The sequence below is a fragment of the Acinonyx jubatus genome, chromosome B4 (assembly GCF_027475565.1).
Source record: "Acinonyx jubatus isolate Ajub_Pintada_27869175 chromosome B4, VMU_Ajub_asm_v1.0, whole genome shotgun sequence".
Taxonomy (NCBI): Eukaryota; Metazoa; Chordata; class Mammalia; order Carnivora; family Felidae; genus Acinonyx; species Acinonyx jubatus.
Window position 1 is genome coordinate 69,434,804 of NC_069387.1, and position 22,815 is coordinate 69,457,618.

Sequence of the window (22,815 nt, forward strand, 5' to 3'; positions counted from 1 at the left end):
TCTGGTTTGTAATGCAGTATTTAGCATATAGGAAACTGAAAATATTCAACCATCCCAACTGGATTAAAAACAATTCATTCCATTACCGTAATTTTAAGAAATTTAGCAATTTTTACTGGCTAGAAAGATGTTAAGTTTCATCCAAAAATGAACATGTAACTTAAGTCAGCTTGTGTGTGTGTGTGTGTGTGTGTGTGTGTGTGTTTTAACATTTCCATTGGAGAGAATCCCATTAGCACCATTCAAAAATAAACACATCCCCTGGTATTTTTAACCAATACCTCAGCTAGCCATTGAACAAAACTATATGCAATTATGTATACAACAGCAATTGTGTATTATGCTTTTAAATCAACTCCCCATACAAGGATAAAAAAACTGATCTTGGGATTTATGAACATATTACAAAGCATAGTTTCATTTATTTCCATAGTTCTCACAAAAGAGGTAACTAGCAACCACATATACTGGGGATTAGAATATATAAGGAAATGAATATTGCTTTTAAACAAAAAAAATTACTTAGAGCTTGGCCTTGCCTTTTGGTAACTTTCAGTAAGATAGAAACACCATTTGGATAAAAATGGGGAAGCAGAGAAACGTGCGAGATGGAGACGAGGCAAGAAAAATCGATCTGCCCCCTCTTCAGACCTAGGAAAATCCTCCAGAAGAATATGTAAGCATATAAACTACTCCACATCCCTCTGGCCACAGAGAGCTATTTGGAATACTCAGAGTTGGACCTCAGCTATTGTCTGTCCTTCTAAGGCACCTCAAAACTTGAACCACTTAAGCTCCTCTTGTATTACGCAGTACCTACTGAAAAAATTCAAACACATAAGAAAGCTGTGAATCTAAGTCTCCCCTTAAAAACAAGTTATCCTAACAGAGCTCCCAAATCTAGGTCTGACCTGCCCCCACCAAAATATTTTAGGAGTGAAATGTGTACATACAACTCTTTCCTTGTTTTTAAAAACCCAGTTGTACAAAGTAAACAAATTTAAGCCAAAACTGGACAGAAATTAAATCACTTTAAAATAACAAAGTTCAAAGTCTATAGTCTAATAAATGTTTCATTATTTAACTAAAGTAATATAACTTTAGACTTACTCTAGGAATTCAGTGATATATTTCTGACTACATTTTGACCAGGTCCAAGGACTTGTGTGGTAATTTAAAGTTGGAGCCATTACATGATATTGATGTTTAATCCCAGGTTCCTTACATTTAAAACTATCATCATGTGGAACGTTGAATCTAAAAATAAAAACAAAGAATATGAAAATATGTAACAGATCTTAGAAGATAAAATACAAAATTATACTCTTGATCTTTCCCATAAAACATTATAAAATCAGGGTTATTTTCATGTTTAGAAGCACAAGATCTCAAACACTACATTATAGCTTTTATCAGTAGCACTATTTGTTGATTTTGACACCAAATTGGAGTCTAAACAATAAAAATGTGGACTCTAGCTTACCTCATCACAAAACTGACAGAGCACTCACATAAGTACTTGCAGGTTTCAACATGCATAGTTGTAAGGCATGTGTGAAGATCAATTACATAAAGGTGTTACCAGTTTCTAGACCACGGACTATGACTACAGTATCAAAACTTCTTTAATCTCTCATTCCTTATCATTTTATAGTGTCTACATGTTTCGTATGAAACAGACTAAGGACTGTTTCTGGTCTATATTCACTAAGTGATTATTGACCGAATTCGAATAACAAAAACATTCCTCAAGGGCAGCCAAATCTTCCTAAGAGCAAATATATTAAATAATTAGCTGGTCAGCAACAGATCCTATGCCTTCATTTGAGGACCCAAGTATAAACTTGCATTTACAAGGAACATTGAAAGCACCTAATTCAGCTCTTTGCCTGCAGAGATTTGTACTTAAATACCAGTCTTTTAATTAAACTACTTACCCATACTCTAAAGACACCTAAAGAGTTTCTCAGGAAGAAAATAAAGGTCTAAGGTGGTATTCTCTGCAAGAGCAGTTTTTCATTAGTTAGTAGCCTTGGCGATCAGCTAATAGTGCTTTCCAGATGTTGCTGCAATGCATCTACACCCCTCAGGTAAGCTCCTGGTCCTATCCTCCACTTTAACAATTTGAGTGTGCACCCTGCTAATAATCATGAAACATAACCACACTGCAGGGGAACTAAAGAGGCATTAGTTTACTAAAAATGGTTTCCACTTGAAATTATCCCTGTTGAATATGCTAATGATGTAAGGTATGACCAGGAAAAGACAGTATATTAAAGAGGGCATTCTAGCCTCAAATCCCTACTAGCGGATGAACAAGAAATCCCAGGAGTGCTGGGGTGCACATTCGGAATCCCTTTCAGAGGATGAGTTTGTAGGGGTTTCTGACTTTCCATGGGAGCTCTGAGGTTATCTCATGGAATCATGGCCTCCATTCTTAGAGCACAGAACCCCAGCAGAACTTATAATAATGCAGGAATGGATAGAACCCCTAATTTTTAGAAAAACACACACACACACACACACACACACACACACACACACACACACAAACTACGGAGCTGGAAGAATGACTTAAAAATCTTTTAGTGATTAAGTAATTCCCACATACCACATTCTCTGCTGGGGCTCTGAGCTTTAAGAGCAAAAGTGAGTTGGTATTGTCATTATTATCAGGAGTTCCCCAGAACCAGAAGCCCCTGCAGGCCCTCCCATAAGATGGTAGAGGACAGTACCTGGTCATGTATGGGATAACAAGGGATAGAGGCCAGAAGTGCTGGTCATAGTAATCCAATACAGTAAATGAAATAAAAGAATTCCCAAGTGCTAGTTCTTTGCTTAGTCTGTTGATCAGTGCAGCCTGTCTGACCTAACAGATCACAAAAGAGCCAGAGTTAGCATTTCAGGGATGAAAATTATACTAACAATATTTTTTTTAAGACATAGAGCTGCTGGGGCGCCTGGGTGGCGCAGTCGGTTAAGCGTCCGACTTCAGCCAGGTCACGATCTCGTGGTCCGTGAGTTCAAGCCCCGCGTCAGGCTCTGGGCTGATGGCTCAGAGCCTGGAGCCTGTTTCCGATTCTGTGTCTCCCTCTCTCTCTGCCCCTCCCCCGTTCATGCTCTTTCTCTGTCCCAAAAAATAAAATAAAAAACGTTGAAAAAAAAAAAAAACACATAGAGCTGCTAATTACTCAACTGAAGATGGAATTTTAGGTCTTCTATGCAGTGATTACTAGAAAACCTATTACTGAGGTAGCAGAAGGTACTTACACATGGCCAAGTTCGTGGGCTATGGTAAAGGCAGCACTCAGTCCATTTTCTTCACTAATAGAGCAGCTCCGTAAAGGATCACACAGGGTACCTAATTCTGCTAAACCTGAAAAATTTCATAGTTGTATTTGAAAATGGGAAACATCAAATCATAAATAAAACATTTACTATGGGCATTACTACTTAGAAATGGATGCAAGGAAAAAAAAGGATGTAGAGTTGGCTGTTAATACCACATAAGGAAAGATGTGTTTTTTAACGTGAAGGAAAAAAAGAACAGAATGATTTATCTGCAGTTGAAATATTTTTTGCCAATTCCTGGATTTTGCTGAAGAATATTTTCTTCAAAATACGGGCAAACAAGTGTTTAAAAAAAAAGGAAGAGGAAAAAGTATTTGTTATACAAAGGATGAAGTTTTAGGCCCCACTAGTGTGGATACTAGAAAAGGCAATGAATGTTTAAATTGGTAATAGAACTAATACAGAAAATACACCATTATAATAAATTTTCATTTTAAAAACTTTTGAGGCAGCATACAATTAAGTATAATGAATGAATATATGTTAAGTGCATAGAATAGCACCTGGTATCTAATATATATTAAATAAAATAGGATTCATATATTAAGGGCACCCAATAATTTTGTATTTTAGCTAAAGAAGGTTTATTAAGATAGATTTACTCTTTAAGATAAAGGATATCATGTCATGCCAATGTGCAGTATGAACTGACTGAACAAAAAGAATTAGAGTTGATAGAATCCATGAAAAATAGTCTAGAAGAAATTGACATTAAGTGTTCCTTACAACAATACGTATTACATCAACCAAGTTGGCATTTTCCTTAATAGCATAGTTTTCACTACTACCATCCTCTATTATTTTCTTGTAAACTATCTGCTCTACTAGGTAAATTCCTTTCATAAGAAAGCAGAATTTTTCATATATAACCCGTTTCTTACTGGAAAGTTTGTACATTCATAAATTTCTTAATACAGACCTCTATTAACCACTGTGTTTTAACCCCATGTGCCTATATACTATTTCATTCATAAAACTTAAGAACATGGACATTTTCCTAGCACTTAAATTTCATACTAAGTGTGTGTGTGTGCGTGCACTTGTGCACTTTAAAAGAGATTAACCTGAGGAATCTAAAAATGCTGGAAAAATTCAGACTAACAAGTTCATTTGCCAATGCTTTTCTCTTTAATAAAAAAGAGTATTTGCTCTTTCTGAACCCACACCCAAAGTCATTGCTTGGGCAAAGCTCCCCACCAAAAGCTTTTTCTTGGTCAGAATCTAGGCCAAAAATGAGTAAGGGAAAAAATAGGATTTAAAGTCTGCTGTCCAAAGTATGAAAGAATGGTTTTCCTTAACTAGGACTTGATGCTTGTATGTGCCATTTTTTTAGTCAATTTTGGTCAATTTTACATTTCTCCTTTACTAAAAGTTAAAACTAACCATTTTAATTGAGTATCTTGCCATTCCCATGCCTCCATTAGTATTTTCAATCTGTTAAATCACTCCATTTCCATATATTCATTTTTAAGGCTGTGTAGGCATTTCAAACAAAATATGGACTCTTATCACCCAAACTTGGTTTCATGCTCAGAGATGGATATATTCTAAGCTAAACATTTTAATCACATAACAGATCTGTGGAAACATGTATTGTGTATGATTGAAGTCCATACTCAAGTATGCCCATAAACAGGCAAGAACAAACAAAATCAAAGTGAATATATAACATTATGGTTCGAAGCAGCTAACTGATGGTTGTGCCTACATTCACTCAAGCGGATATTCGGTTCTATGAAAGTGGTCAGAGGTAGGATAAAGTGGTATGGGCCCTAACCTCATACCCATTCCCTGTGTTTGGAAGTTCAAGAAGCTGCACAGAGTCCTCCAATCTAACCACCTTAAAGAATAAAACTCCTTTTTTAATTTTTTAATGTCTGTTTATTTTTGAGAGAGAGAGGGAGACACAGAATCTGAAGCAGTCCCCAGGCTCTGAGCTGTCAGCACAGAGCCCAACGTTGGGCTTGAACTAATGGATTGTGAGATCATGACCTGAGCTGAAGTCAGAAGCTTAAATCCTAGGTGCCCTAGAAGTAAAAATTATTTTACAACATACTTTGCAAAAAGCGCTCAGAGACTGGGGCAATGGCATCTACAAAATACAGCAGAAAAATCTCACAATTTTTCCACATATTTTATATGAGAAAATTAAATACTAATACTTGTGTTAATATAAGTTGTGTACCCGCAGGCAAATTACTTGTCCTCATCTATGAAACTGAAAGCTATTCTTAAAGATTTGTTGTGAAGATTGAATGAGTTAAATCACACAAAACCTCACAAGAGTGTATGATACATACACTCAAATATCAGCTATCATTATCATGACCCTTGATTTAAAGGATAATAAGAATACCTTCAGAGAATTAAGAACAAAGCTGGAGATAACACCATCCCAGATTTCAAACTATACTACAAAGCTACAGTAATCAAAACAGCATGGTACTAGAGTGCATGCACACGCGTGTGCACATGCACACACACACACACACACGAGTAGAAGAGGATAGCCAGAAATAAACCCACACTCTTATGGGCAATCTATAACAAAGGAGGCAAGAATGTAAAATGGGGCAAAGAGTCTCTTCAATAAATGGTATAAACTGAAAAGCTACATTCAAAAAGCCAAAGTGGTCCAGTTTCATAAACCATACACAAAAATAAATTCAAAACGGATCAAAGACATAAATGTGAGACTTGAAACCATAAAATTCCTAAATGAAAATACAGGCAGTAATCTCTTGGACATTAGCCTTAACATATTTATAGACATGTCTCCTCAGAGACAAAAGCAAAAATAAACTATTGAGACTACACCAAAATAAAAAGTTTTTGCACAGCAAAGAACTCCATCAGCAAAATGAAAAGGCAACCTACTGAATAAGATATTGGCAAATAATATATCCAATAGGGATTAATATCAAAGATATATAAAGAACTCAAAAAACAATCCAGGTAAAAAATGGGCAGAGGACCTGAACAGATATTTTTCCTAAGACGACACACAGATGGCCAACACATGAAATTATGTTCAGCATCACTATTAGGGAAATGCAAATCAAAACCATATGTGGTATCACCTCATACCAGTCAAAATGGCTAGTATCAAAAAGACAAGAAGTAACAAGCATTGAGAAGAATGTGGAGAAAAGGTAACACTCATGCACTGTTAGTAGAAAGGTAAAATGGTGCAACTGTGGAAAATATGGAGGTTCCTCCCAAAATTAATAGAAATATCACATGATCTAGTAATTCCATTACTAAGTATTTACCTAAACAAAAACACTAACCCAGGAAGATACATGCACTCCTATGCTTATTGCAGCATTATGTACAATAGCCAAGGTATGGAAGCAACTCAAGCGCCTATTAATGGACAAATGGATAAAGAAGCTGTAGTGTACATATACGATGGAATATTAGCCATAAAAAGAAAATGTTAAAAATTTGCAACAATATGGACGGACCTAGGAGGTATTATGCTAAGCAAAATAAGTCATTCAGAGAAAGACAAATACCATAATTTTTTCAAAGAACCAGCTCCTGGTTTCATTGATAGGTTCTACTATTTGAGTTTATATATCACTTATTTCTGCCCTAACCTTAATTATTTCCCCTCTACCACTGGCTCTATGCTCCATTTGTTATTCTTTTTCTAGCTCCTTTAGGACTAAGGTTAGGTTATTTAAGATTTTTCTAACCCAAACTACGATGAGGTATCACCTCACATCTGTTAGAATGGCTAAAATTAACACAGCAAACAGGTGTTAGCAAAGATGCAGATAAAGGGGAACCCTTTGCACTGTTGGTGGGAATGCAAACTGGTGCAGCCACTATGGAGAACAGTATGGAGGTTCCTCAAAAAGTTAAAAATAGAACTATGACCCAGCAATTGCACTACTAGGTATTTACGCCAAGGATACAATAACACAGATTCCAAGGAGTACATGTATCCAGATGTTTGTAGTGGCATCATCTACCATAGCCAAATTATGGAGAGAGCCTAAATATCTATTGACCAACGAATGGATAAAGTTGTGATTGGTGTTTGTGTGCATATATACATATGTACACATACAATGGAGTATTACTCAGCCATCACAAAGAATGAAATCTTGCCATTGGCAATGATGTGGATGGAGGTAGAGTGCTATAGACTAGGCAAAGTCAGTCAGAGAAAGACAAATACCATATGATCTCACTCACATGTGAAATTTAAATGAAACAAATGAACATGGCAGTGGAGGGAAGAAAACCAAGAAATACATTCTTAACTGTAGAGAATGGATGGTTACCGGAAGGGAAGCAGGCAGGGAGGGGTTAAATAGGTGATGGGGATTAGGGAGGGCACTTGCTGTGAGGAGCCTTGGGTGTTGTATGGAGTGTTGAATCATTAGATTCTACACCTGCAACTAATACTACACTGTGTATTAACTGGAATTTAAATGAGAACTTAGAAAATAATTTTTAAAACTTAAAATAAGCAGTAAGAAAATGACTAACACCAAAAAATAGGAAAATGGGTCTTATTTCATTTCTCAAAAGAAGTGCGAATGGCCAGTAGCTATGAAAAGATGTTCAAATTCAGTAATCGTGGAGCTGAAAATTACTACGATAATGAAATTACATTAAAATGGCAAAAATGATAATTCTCTAGATACCTTGTGTTGATAAGGACATAATCAAAAGCAATGTTTAGAATAAACTATTGATAAAGGTGAAAATTGGTACAACCATGTGAAGATATACCAAAGTTGAACATTAGCACATTTAATGACATAACAGTTCAATTGTAGAATATACACTAGATTTTAAAGTGAAATTCGTAATGAAAAACTGGAATTGGCCAAAATATCCACCAATAGCATGAAATATGTAAACTGAGGAGAAAATATTACACAGCAGTGAGAATTCATGAACTACAACCACTATGCTCAAAAAGCAAAATCGAACAATTTCTTTTATGAGCACACACATAGAGAACTGTTTTTCAAAAGATGAAAGTAACTGGGACATACAGAATTCATGGTATTCGCTACTAGCTGGAAGCACGCAAAAAGGATAGAGTAAGGACTTAGCACAGGCCATATGATAGTATTAAGTTTTGGCTCTTAAATCTGGTGGTAGATTTATGGCTGTTCGTTTTGTTTTTGTTTTTGTTTTGCTTTAAATCCGCATATAGTTTATATTTTGTGTGGATCAAATATTACATAACTAAACACTTCATGTCCAGCTTTGCACGACACTTGATATTTAGCAATGGGCACCATATTTGCTGTTCTTCTTTAAAATGTATTGAAGCAGAAGCTAATAACGACCATCATTACGACAATCAAAAGGATTACAATGTAAATTAAAGGAAAAGAAACATTTTAAACAATTCAGGAAATAATTATGTAAGTTGTATTTAATTTGCAAAATAACTTACCTAATGTGTCACATTTCTCCCTAGCTCCACAAATGTCTTCCCTTAAAACAAAAAATTTTGAAACATTTTCAGCAAAGTTTTTTGCAACAATTCAAAACAAAGATAAAGAAGTTTAAACTGTAATATGACCATTACCATCAACTGCCTTCCAAATCCGGGTCTTAAACTCTCAATAATTTAAACCCAAGGTATACACCTCTTGTATATATCAATAAGCAATAGAAGCTATAGAAGAGAGTCTGCTGTGAATAGTTGAAGCTTTAATCAAGTTCAGTAACAAGCTTTCTAATTACATTTTTCACCTCTGCCTTTACTTATGCAGTACATGTAATAGAGTTTACCCTTTCCTTGATGCTTGTGCATCACTATGAGCTGCAGTGATTATTCTCCACGACAAATAAGGACGTTTTCAGATATCACCAACTTGGTTTTGTTTTGTTTTTCCTTCTGCATTACTTAGTCCCTAACCCATCTGACAATTCTCTGGTCTTTCCTACAGGTCAGCTATTTTACATGGACTGAAGGTTTCATTTCAGGGTTCTAGAAAGCAGATTATGAGTCTGACCCCTAAATGGAAGAATTATTTCCTTCTGTCAACCAACCAGCCAATCCTAAAATCTAATTATTCTGGTAACCAGTGTTGCTGAAGCAAAGGCATGAATTAACAATGTAGAGTGGTGCTTGTAAAATGGATATTTTTTAATAGCATAAGTTGTTTTTAGTAAGTAAGCACATTAAGACCCTTGCAAATACAGTCTAGCAATTAAGATATGTATTGAGCATCAAAACAATAGGTTTTTTGTTTTTTTTCTTTTTAAAGTACAAGTAGCCAAAAAAGTAGGCAACCAGTTAAAATTCAAAAGCTCTTCCAAGTGATTGAAGTATCAAGTGGGGAAGGAACATAACCTGTTTTCAGTTCCATAACTATGTTTGTTTCCAAATATTTTTCCTAGTTCTGTCACTAATAAGGAAATTATTTTGTTTGGGTCAGTTCACTCCTCAGCAACCTAACATTGCTAATTTCCTAAGGAATCCATTTGCATTTTGGTCTGCAAGAACAATGTTTTCATTCAACAGTATCTTTTGCAAGACAAGTTCTTAGAGAACGCTTCCATGTATCGATAAAGAAGGTAACAAGAAATAGCAGTGATCACGCAGGACAGAAAGGTAAACCACTGTGGTGGGAAGGTTATTTCTAAAACTGTACCTAGTGATAAGAACAGCAGTGTCATGGTGAGAAGGGTGAGCATCATCAAGAACATTCTGAGTTTGCTGCCATAAACAAAAGTTACGTAATGTGGTAGCTGCATTGTAACTGATGACTGGTCCTTCCTGCACACAAAAAAATTTAAAAAAAAGTATTTAATAATACATTAAAACATCCATATCCTCTTTTCTCCAAGCTTGTCAGCATCCTCGTAGTTTATCAAATAGCATTTTCAGAAGCAGATAAAGTGACACCTGTCCTTCATATTTTTAAAAAAATATCTTAGCAATATTTAAAACATCAGGATCAAAACGGAATCTAGTGAGACCTTTTCCATGAAACCATCTAATATTTAGAATCAAAAAATTTGTAAAAACTGTTACAAATCCTTCAAGGGTAGGATTACAAAAGGGAATACTGAGTTGCTTTTAAATTATTATTTCCTTTTATTTCCATCACAAAGTAAGTTAATCACTCCCATTCAAGTTTTTGAATGTAAATTTTTAGAACTAGCTCATTTCTAGTAACAGTTTTGTGATCTGTATGTAAAGTCTACTACTATTAAGGATACTAACTTCAACCAGTTTCTTACCTGTTCATTATGAATTACAACTAATTTCACGATTACTATGTTGATAAGATTTCCAATACTTGAGTCCTTGTAGATTGCTGCAACCTACAAGGGAAAACAAAATGTTTCACATTCTACAAGGTTAATCCTACATCAGAGTTCATTTCTAGTTCTTGATAGAACTGCACTTTACTATTGACCTTTTAAGAGCTGTGGTATGAAAATATGTTCTTAGTGTTAGGATCTTATTACATATGCTTTCAGATTTTATAAGACAGCCCTTCATATGTCGTACATGTAAATTTTGATGTATTAACTGCTAAAAAATTATAGTATTTACTTTAGAAAGTGTAAGATCAGATACCTAAATGAGTTATTTCTTCTCAAAAGTAAACTGAATCCAGTCCTAGAACATCAATTGTCTGACCTACCTGCACAGTGTCATCTCCCAGGGACCTTTTCACAAATCCTGATGCCCAGGCCACATCTCTTACCAATTAAATCAGAATCTCTAGGGTTGAGACCCAGACATCAGTATACCTTCAAAATTTTCCCAGTATTTTTTTTAATGATTCCCATGTGAAACCAAGTTTGAGAAACAGCAACCTTAACCCTATTACTGAGATCGGTCCATGTATCAGCAGCATCTGTATCACCTGGAGCTGATCAGAAATGCAGAATCGCAGACCCCACCATGAACTAGTGAATCAAAATCTGCATTTTAACAAAATCAAGTAATTTGAGCACTCGGAACTTGGAAAATACCCTTGAGGATTCAGCAGGAATTTCACTTCATTCTGTGCCACACTCCCTAATTTACATACCATTATACTCCATAGAGAAGTTTTAACTAATATTTTCCAAAATGGCTGTATAGTTCCAATTCTGAATATGCTTAGAATTTTTAATGGTTAGCATTCCTGGAATCCACAGGGACTGATTCATCTAAAATCACATAAGAAACCCGACAAGAGGTCACAGGTCAATAGGCAGGTCACCACCTGGTCTTTAATTTTCCAAAACTGAAAAATGCAATTCTATGAGGCCCTCTACATGGGCTCAGTTTATGATTCTTGGTTAAGGTGCTAATTCACTAATTTATCTCTTCTTGTACCCATCATAGCGGTTTCTGCTGCAGTAGTGTCTTCCATGTTCAATGCCTCTTTCACTCCTTTCAAGACAATCCCCTCAGGACCTGGGCCACCTGTGCAATGAAAGTCATTTCCAAACATAGGTAGTAATCTCTTTGACAATGGCCTCAGTAACATTTTTCTTGATAGGTCTCCCTAGGCAAGGGAGAAAAAAGCAAGACTAAATGACTAAGACTACGCTAAAATAAAAAGCTTTTGCACAGCAAAGGGCATAATCATCAAAATTAGACAGAAACCTAATATTTACAAATAATATATCCATTGGGGATTAAGTATCAAAGATATATAAAGACCTTAAAAAACCATCTGATTAAAGTAGGGCAGAGGACCTCAAGAGACAGCTTTCCAAAGATGACATATACATGGCCAACAGACACATGAAAAGATGCTCAACATCACTAATCAGGGAAATGGAAACCCAAACCACATCACTTTGCATCTATCAGGAATAGCTAATATCAAAACGACAAGAAATATCAAGTGTTGGTGACGATATGGAGAAAAAGGAACCTTTGTGGACACAGTTGGTGTAAATGTAAACTCGTTGCAACCACTGTGGAAATCAGTATAGAGGTTTGTCAAACAAAAATAGAAATACTTTGCGATGCAGTTATTCCACTACTGGCTATTTACCCAAAGAAAACCCTAGTTCAAAAGGGTATGTGCACTTGTGTTTATTACAGCATTATTTACAAGAGCCAAGATATGGAAGCAATCTGTGTCCACTGATAGATGAATAAAGACATCATTTTATATATATATATTTATATATATATATGTGTGTGTGTGTGTGTAATAGTATTACTCAGGCATAAGGAGGAGATCGTGCCATTTGCAACGACATGGGAGGAACTTAGCGAGTATATTGCTAAGTGAAAGAAGTCAGGCAAAAGACACTTGTAAGTGGAATCTAAAAAGCGAAACCAAGCATTAATAAACCCATAAATACAGAGAACAAACAGGTGGTTGACAGAAGGGAAGAAATAGGCAAAATGAGTGAAAGGGTGGGAGGTACAGGCTTCCAATTATGGAATAAGTCAGGAGTATGAAAGGTACTGAATAGGGAATATGGTCAATGGCATTGCATGGTGAACTATGGTAGCTACACGTGAACACAGCATAACATGTACAGTTGTCAAATCACTGTCATATACTTGAAACTGATACAGCATTGTCAACTATACTTAAAAATTTCTGAAACCTGGATCACCATCTCCTGGACCACGACCCAGACCAAGATAGCAATTGCTTCAGGAGATACTACTTGTCCCATCCTTTTGATTAACATTCAACACTACACCTTGCTGTAATCCAGAGACAGGGAAGACATGGACCCTGATCTTGTGGACCTTAGAGTTTGCTGGAAGTACTAGTGGTGGAGTCCTCATTCCATCAGCCAAAGAGCTGTTGCAATATAATGAATCACCTACATGACTGCTCCAGTTTTTTTTTTTTTTGCTACATGGAATAATGACCAGAGCAAGAGCCAAAAACATTTTTGGAAATGCTGACACTGCAGGGTCACCGTGGACTTCAATACACTTTCCAGAACTTTATTGTTTTAGCTGTGCAGCCATAGGCATTTACAGGTTGGTTATTTCTACCTACAGTGGTGCCTTTGGCAGAAGTTGTGGTCTTCTGGCATTGAGAGTAAGTACGGGGACAAATCGTTGGCCATTTCAAGCAGGTCTGTTAGCCCCGCAGCACTGCTCACTTAAAAATGGGAGCTGTGGAAACTGGTAGCTGAATTGGTATTTTCCATGCAACTTAAGAAAGTACATACTTCCCATGGAAAACAAAGTATACCCACACTTCAGACTTATCCTTTGATTCAGTGAGTTTAACAGTGGATGCTTTTCTAAGTCCAATTACAAAAAGAACAATACACCTCAGATTTATGCTCAAAGACTCTCTTCCACTTAAAAATGAACAGTTGTGAAGACTTCTAGGTCACAAGAGACCATGCATTCTCCATACTTCACATAGGAAAGAGCTTAAGTACTATGAATTATCTACAGGACTAATTTCTTCACTCATTACTCGAAATAGGTGGACTACAAGTGGCAATCTGGAGGTTATGATTTTGTAGGTGATACTATATAATATTGAGTTTAAGAAACAGATGTTGCACCTTTATTGAAAAGTAGCCCATCTGCAAGATATGGTATATACACATAAATAGATGTATATACATATACATACACACAATGGAAGATTACTAAGCCATACAAAAGAATGAAATCTTGCCATTTGCAATGAATGGATGGAGCTACAAAGTATTATGTTAATCAGAATAAGTCAACCAAATACCAATACCCTATGATTTTAGGTGTGTGGATTTTAAGCAAACAAATGAGCAAAGGGGGGAAAAGAGGCAAACCAAGAAACAAACTCTTAATTACAGAGAACTGATGGTTACTTGAGGGGAGGTGGGGGGTGGTGGTGAAATTGATGATGGGGATTAAGGAGTACACTTGTGATGAACACAGAGCAATGTATAGAAATGTTGAATCACTATGTTGTACAAGTGAAACTAACATTATAATGCAGGTTAACTGAAATTTAAATGAAAACAAAAATATAACCTCATTCGTCCTCAGGTAAAACATACAAAAAACAGTTCAACTTAATTCTTTACACAATCTCCCCAAAAAACCCTCAGGTTGATACTTTGCTTTTATGCTAAAATGGTATCATTGAGTAATTAAGGCATCCTATTTAGTTGTATGCATTTCCTGTTTTATGTATAGACCTTCATAATGTGCTTACATTCAACGTATGTTCCTTTTACTTTATGTGTATATTTAAAGGTGTTACTGTATAAGTATTCAGTTAAACTGAATTATGAAGCAGGCAGATGACAAGGACCATTTAATTAGTCAGGGGCTTTTGTAATTGACATGTACAATGTGCTTCTCTTATTCCCAAACTACCACCCTCCTATTACATTGCCGAGATGGTAAGGTACCATGCTTGCTACTTTTTCATGACTACATTCATAGATTGGCTTTAGCTCTGACCACTGTATTTTCTAGAACATCAGAATTCTATCCCCTAAGTCCTTCTAATTAGCTCTTGGTATAAAACTTTCTTTCAGAACCCTGATGTGTTTCATGCCCTAGCCCTGACACTACCACTGCAGACACTTGACCATGGCCTCAGAGAAGTCCCTATGCAGCCAGGAGCCCTTGGTTTTAGTTCTAGCTCTATTGCTAGTTACAAGGAAGTTGGTCAATTCTGGAAATGGATCTCTTTTTTGTCTCCGTTCTTGCAACCATGTTGAGGCACCAAGCATCCCTGGTCACCATGCCATAGTGTATTCAATTAGTATTTACCAGATGCTATTGAGGGGAGGAGAGTAGAGGCCATTTGTGTTTTAAAGCACAAAAATCATCCTACGGTTTGAGGAATGTGGAGTAAAAAAGTTAAATAGCCTATTTGATACTTTTGTGAAGATACCTAACAAATCCACATTATCTAGGAGAGGAATTTCACACAAATGCTTCAACAGTTTTTTTTTTCCTTCTTCCCATAGAGCATGTCACATGACTAGTATCCCATTCCATAGACTACACAGTAGAAAAATGCTACATCAGCTTTCTTAGATAACCTTTTGTTCTACAGCACCATGTAATATTGATATATAACTATAATCATTACATATTAGAGTGCTGTATTTTAGAATTTTATTGACCTAATTAGAATGTATTGAATATTTTATTCTTTAAGTGTTTGTTCCCCTAGCATATCATGTTTATGTTTCTCTACAAGTCTCACAAAACAGTACTTCATGGATATTTATAAAAAAAAAAAGTAAAGAAATGATATAAATTCTGTTTAAATATTTTAAGAAAATTCTAAGCAAAATACACTTCGTGCAAATAATGAGGTTTTTGTCACCATTAACTGACCAACTATTTTGAAATAATTTGTATACACAGCTTCAGCAAATGTATATATGGCATGTTTAGAGGCTGCCTTTTTAAAAAATGATTTAGCCATTTTTAATGGAGATAATTGACATTATATATATAATCACATATATATATAATGAAATCACCACGATAAATCATCACATAGTTCTATTTTCTCTCGTGAGGAGAACTCAGATCTACTCCAAGCAATTTCAAACATACAATAGTCACCATATCAACTATTCACCATCCTGTGCATTACATCCCGAGGACTTGTAACTGTTTACCTTTTGATCGCTTTCACCTTCAAAGTCTTCTACACAAAACTGATTTTAACATAGTGAAGAGACTGTTTACAAAGATCACAAATCTTGTATGATCTTTTTGCTCGAAATTAGAAAATGATATTCCACAACAAAGTAAATATGCGCAAGGAACAAATTTATCCTTATTTACTACATGGAGTACTACCAGAACCAATAATGTAAGTCAACTATACTTCAGCTAAAAATAAATAATCTAAAAATTAAAAATAAGAAGACGGAGTTGAAGGAAAAGTGAACATAACGGTCCTACCTGAAGTATGAAAGTATATCATTGTTTTTATTTTAGTGTGGCTAAAAATTTCCTCTACCCTGAACATCAGTGAAATCAAAGGTATTAAGTCAGGGTAATCCAAGTGAGGCTTTTGGTTGATAAGTGTCTCCAACAGTAACTGTATTTTAATAAACAGGACTCATTCCTGATGATCACATGATGTGCCTTACATTTACATGATTAATTGTGTAAGAAAGTGAATGCTATCAAGTCAAACCTTTATAAACACAACAGAGTATAAAAGTCTCTGACCTACAGTATTTTCAAGGTTTATTAAATAAATCACTGAATATCAAAGTAAGTTTGTTAAGAAAATAATTGCTCTCATTACAAATTCTTTGGTTGTTTAGTTATATGTGAATGCCATTTTAGCCTAATACTGTCACCCAAATTCTCTACAGATAAAAGCTTTGGTATTGAAAATAGTTAAACATCTTTGGTCATTTAACACAAACTCTTATTTTATTGGATACACTAAACATAATTCCGTTCTTCCCAATTTTCATATTAATGCCAGAATCACTTTGAATAACAGATCACTAAGGTATCCGTACAGCACTATAGTGAATTAAATCACACAAATTTCTCCATCGCTGTACTCATTTTGTTGAATTGTTGAAAGCAAAGAAAAAGACAGCACAATTGTCTGTAAGGTTAAGGGCAGATAATCCTCTAAATGGTGTCCATAATCCATGTGCTCAGTGTTGAAGCATTAAGCTCTTTCTCCATTTTACATAGAGCCAACATACAAAAACTTTATCATTTTGAACTTTTCTTTAAATGGCTCACAAACTTCAAGTATAAATCACATTTTCTTGTCTTTTTCCTAAATTACTGTCACCAAGAACATTACCAATATCCTGTGTGTTTGAATAAATGTAGTTAATGTGCAAAATCTCGGTTTCCTTCCTCAATCGGAAACACATCTGCAGACACTTACATGGAGACTGCATTCCTCTTATCACTTCAGAACAATTTTGGAAATGGACTTCACGAGTGGAGATGAAACAAGTTGAACTACACTTGACTATTTCTGCAAGGTGTGCCCAACTGTTCCAGTTTGCTAGGACTAAGGGGTTTCCAGGGCCAGGAGTCTCAACCCTAGAACTAGAAAAGTCCCAGGCAAAATAAGAAGAGTCTGTCACTCTTGCTCCAAGATTCCATTCACATGGTTTACATCTGCAACTACAGCTATGACCACAGCTTTTCACTAATAACATATATACAGAACCATGAAGTCTGACTTTCCTGTATTCTTACCTGAACATTCTTTAGGTTTTTAAATTCCAGTTAGTTAACATACAGTATAAAACTAGTTTCAGGTGTACAGTATAGTGGTTCAACACTTCCATATTACACCTGGTGCTCATCACAAGTCCACTCTTTAATCCTGACCTGTTTTTCCCCGTCCTTACCTCCCCCCTCCCCTATCCAGTAACCATGCGTTTGTTGTCTACAGTTAACCTGTCTTGGTTTGCCTCTTTTTCCCCCCTCTCTTCCTTTGTTTCTTAAATTCCACATATCCTTTTAATGAAAAAGAATGGAGAAGCACTAAACGCAGGTAATTTGTCATCTGAACTTTGACCTTTGACAAAGCAAGCATATACAAAACCCAAACTACCTCAAAACAGAAACTGTCCTAAATTTTTCCTCCTACCTATCTACATTTGGAATGCTCCCCTCTTCCCTAACCCTGCTTCAGTCTATCTCCTTGTGAATGAAAGCTCAACACAACCAGCTGACTACATCTACAAACATCTCATCTTCAACTGCAATTGGCTCTCCTAGTGGGACTACGGGTCTAGGAAGTAACATGTGCATATATTGGGCTACTGTTTCAAGCAATCTGAGAAGCTGATTTACTTTCTATGAAGTCAGAAGAAGGTCTGTTTTGCCCTTTATCAACTGTGACTTTATGTCACAGGATCTTCTCCAAACAATGATTATATTGATTTTTATGTGAAATACAGGTACCAAAACATTTCTGAGTATGCCAGTATTGCCAAAGCTGTGTGGCTATTTCCTTCTTCTAGTCATTATTTCTACAGCATGGATATCAGAGTTACCCATAATTAAACAGGCTTCAAAATCTGTCACCTTTACAAAATCTAGTGTTTTCCTTGGGAATCTCTACCCTCCTTCCCACAATTTTCTTAATGACTATCTCCTTTACCCGCATAAATTTACTAAGTTTATCTTACACTGTTCCATATACTTGATACAATTTCCTACATTATCAACTGACATCTTCCATGCCTGTACTCTCATTAGAATCCCCTCATAATGAGCTTGCCAAACTCAGATGTAGATAGTTATACATCTAGATAATTACACTTTTCGTTACTTCAGATTCAGAAGTAAAAACATGTTATCAGTATAAATTTCCACGTATTGCTCTGTTTTCATTTTAAAAACTCAGGTCAACAAATGTCCTATTATACACAATCCAGAAATCACTTTGAGTCATCTATTACAATGTCATGCATTCTGAAAAAGAGTACTACTTTTTTTTAACATCAATTTATTATTGAGAGACTGAGCATGAGCATGGGAGGGGCAGAGAGGAGGAGACCCAGCATTCAAAGCAGGTTCCAGGCTCCGAGCTGTCAGCACAGAGCCCAACGTAGGGCTTGAACTCACAGACTGGGAGATCATGACCTGACCCAAAGCCAGACACTTAACCGACTGAGCCACCCAGGCACCCCCCAAAAAGTATTACTTTAATCACCTATTTATCTTTCATGAACTATTGAATGCCTACTTGGTACCAGATACTATACTTAGGCAACATGGGCCATTTATTCTTAGCACATATAAGAATTTAAGGTAAAATATTATATATAAGGAAAAAAACAGGGTCTTATCTTCAAATAACAATGTACTGAACTGGACATTTCTAGCCAAGAAAAATTTACAATAACCAATAGATGTATCCTGGCCATGTCTGTTCCATCAAGTAGATCTAAATTCCTTACATGTGAATAAAGGTACTTCCAGCCATGAGATATGTTCCGATAGCCTGAATCTGTATAAATAGGTGACTATATAACTCGTTAATTAAACCAGGGGACTCTTGAGCATGAAAGACGCTTTTAGTAATTACTCCAAAATAACAGGCCTAAATCCAGAAGAGTCCAGACAACAGATTTACGTATGTGTATGTATTTGGTATATATAAGATATAGAGTTCTACCACTGTAGAACTAGTCTAGGTCCTTCACTAGGTCTAGAATTCTGTTCCAGGATACTGCCACCACCCCTACTCAAAATAGATGTTAATATCAGGTCAAGAACTCTGATAGCTACTGTGATCTTACATTCCAAATTTGCTAAAGCAGCTCTCTAATAGCCTGTCCTTTAATCTCCATAAATACATTTATAATGTAAAGTGTCCTTTTGTCCCAATGAAAATGAAAACAATAGTCCCAAATCTTTGGAATGCAGTAAAAGTGGTCCTAAGAGGGAAGTTTATAGCAATACAGTTCTACCTTTCTACCAGAAGAAAAATCTTGAACCACCTACCTGTATACCACCTAAAGGAGCTAGAAAAATAAACAACCCAAAACCAGCAGAAAGGAAATGATAAAGATTAGAGTATAAATAAGTAATATATAAAACTAAAAAAATACAACAGATAAATGAAACCAGGAGCTGGTTCTTTGAAAAGATCAACAAAATTGATAAACTTCCAGCCAGACTCAAAAAAAAAAAAAAGTGCAGAAAAAGTCACAAATATCACAAATTAAAGAGTAACAAAATCAAAGAAACACAGACAACTGTAAGAGGAGATTATGAAAATTCATGCCAACAAATTGAACCAAGAAAAAATGAATTCCTAGAAACATAACCTACCAAAACTGAAGCAGGAAGAATAGAAATTTGAACAGATGGATTACCAGCAATGAAATTGAATCAGTAATCAAAAAACTCCCATTAAGTCTAGAACAGTTGGTTTCATAGGAAGATTCTGAACATTTACAGTTAACACCCATTCTCCTCAAACTATTCCAAAAAAAGGGGAAAAAATAAAGGAAATTCATTCTGTAAGGTCAGTATCATCCAGATATCAAAACCAGATAAAGACACCACACACACACACACACAGACACACACACAGAACTAGAGGCCAGTATCTCTGATGAAAACACATGTAAAAATCCTCAACAAAATACTAGCAAACTGAATCCCATGATACATTGAAAAACCATTCACCATGATCAAGTACGATTTATTCCTAGGATACAAGGTGGTTCAATATTTGTAAATAAATCAACATGATACATCACAATAAGGATAAAAACCATATCATTTCAACAGATACAGATAAATCATTTGACAAAGTACAACATCCATTCATAAAAACCCTCAACAAAGCAGGCTTAGAGAGAACATACCTCGACATAGTAAAGGCCCTATATAAATAACCACAGCTAACAACATTCAACAGGGAAAAACTGAGCTTTTGAACCAAAGATCAGGAACAAAACAAGGATGTCTACTCTCATGACTCCTATTCAACACAGAAGTAACTCCTAGCCACGGTAATTAGGCAAGTAACAAAATAATAGGCATCTAAATTGTTAAGAAATAAAACTTACACTAGTTGCAAATCTAGTGATACCATATGTAGAAAACCCTAATGATTCCAAAAAAAACTAGAGTAAGAGAATTCAATAAATTTGCAAGATTCAAAAATCCATGTACATAAATCTGTTGCATTTTTATACATGAATAAAGCAGGATAAATAGAAGAACACAATCACATTTATATCAGCACTAAAAATAATGAAGTATCCAGGAATAAACTTAATCCAAGAGGTGAAAGACCCTTATTCTGAAAACTATAAAACAGATTAAATAAGTTCAAGAAAATCTAAAGAAATGGAAAGACATTTTATACAGGTTGCAAGAACAAATCTTTTTAGAATGTCTATAGTACCCAAAGCAATCTACAGATTTAATACAATCCATATCAAAATACCACCAAGGATTTTTCACAGAGAGAGAACAATCCTAAAATTTCTATGAGACAGATAAAGACCCTGGTAGCCAAAGCCATCTTGAAGCAGACAAATAAAACTGGAGGTATCCTAATTCCAGACTTCAAGTTATATTAAAAAGCTGTAGTAATTAAAACAGTACTGTACTGGTATAAAAATAGACCTATAGATCAATAGATCCAAATACAGAACTCTGAAATACACCCATAGTTATATGGTCAATTATTCTTTAACAAAACAGGAAAGAACATCCAGTGGGAAAAAGACAGTCTCTTCAACCAATGGAGTTGGGAAAACTGGACAGCGACATGCAAAAGAATAAAACTGGATCCTTTCTCACACCATGTACAAAAATAAACTCAAAATGGATCAAAGACCTACACATAAGACACGAAACCATAAAAATCCTAGAAGAGAGCACAGGAAGCAATTTCTCTGACGTCAGTCTAACAGTTTTTTTTCACATAGGCCTCCTGCAGCAAGGGAAATAAAAGCAAAAGTAAACCATTGGGACATCAAAATAGAAAACTCTGCAGAGCAAGGGAAACCAACAACAAAACTAAAAAGCAACCTACAGAAAGGGAAAAAAGCTATTTGCAAATGGCATATCCATGTACGAGTATGGATGGATATATATCCAAAATACATAAAGAATTGATTCAACAGCCAAAAAAACCACATAATCCAATTTTAAAAATGGGCAGAAAACATGAACAGGAATTTCTCCAAAGACATACAGATGGCCAACAGACATGCTCAAAATTTCTCATCAGGGGAAATGCAAATCAAAACTACAAGGGGTTATCAACTCAGACCCATCAGGATGGCTAAAATAACATAAGAAACAAGTGTTGGTGAGGATGTGGAGAAAAAGGAACTCTCTTGCACCACTGGTGGAAAAGCAAACTGGTACAGCCACTATAGAAAAAAGTGTGGAACTTCCTCAAAAAGTAAAAACAGAACTGCCCTATGATCCAGTAATTGCCCTACTGGGTACTTACCCCCCAAAATACCTAAACACTAATTCAAAGTGACACATGCACCCCTATGTTTATTGCAGCATTATTTACAAAAGCCAAGTTATGGAAGCAGCCCAAGTGTCCACTGATAAATGAATGGATAAAGAGGTGGTGTGCATGTGTCTGACATACACACGTAATGGAATATTACTTAGCCACAAAAAATGAAGTCTTGCCATTTGAAACAACATGGATGGAGCTGGAGTATAATGCTAAGCAAATTAAGTCAGAAAGACAAATATGATCTTATTCACGTGTGGAATTTAACAATGAGCAAAGGTAAAAAAAAAAAAAAAGACAGACTCTTAACCATAGAGAAGTAAGGATTACCACCAGAAAAGGAGGTGGGTGAAATCGGTGATGGAGATTAAAGAGTACATTTATCATGATGAGCAACAAGTATAGAACTGTTGAATGTTCACCTGAAACTAATAGAACACTATGTTAACAATATATTAAGCTGGAATTAAAATTAAAAACCTTAAAAATAAAATATCATTTATTCCAATTTCTGACTTGACAAGTATAGCAATAGCAAAATAGTTTCCATTCCTTCTGTGCAGAAATAAGATTTAAA

General features: G+C 35.5%; 1 protein-coding gene across 5 annotated transcripts in view; it reads right to left on the reverse strand.

The window, feature by feature from the left end:
- The window catches only part of ADAMTS20 (ADAM metallopeptidase with thrombospondin type 1 motif 20), a 172,660-nt gene that overhangs the window by 106,725 nt on the left and 43,120 nt on the right, over positions 1-22,815 (reverse strand). For all 5 annotated transcript variants that reach the window (XM_053226139.1, XM_053226140.1, XM_027035930.2 and 2 more), the window contains exons 5-9: positions 10,579-10,662; positions 9,987-10,111; positions 8,780-8,820; positions 3,271-3,376; positions 1,111-1,257 (exon numbers count right to left, since the gene is read on the reverse strand). In XM_053226139.1, the coding sequence (XP_053082114.1) occupies positions 1,111-1,257; positions 3,271-3,376; positions 8,780-8,820; positions 9,987-10,111; positions 10,579-10,662 (503 nt within the window). The remainder of the gene's footprint in view (positions 1-1,110; positions 1,258-3,270; positions 3,377-8,779; positions 8,821-9,986; positions 10,112-10,578; positions 10,663-22,815) is intronic.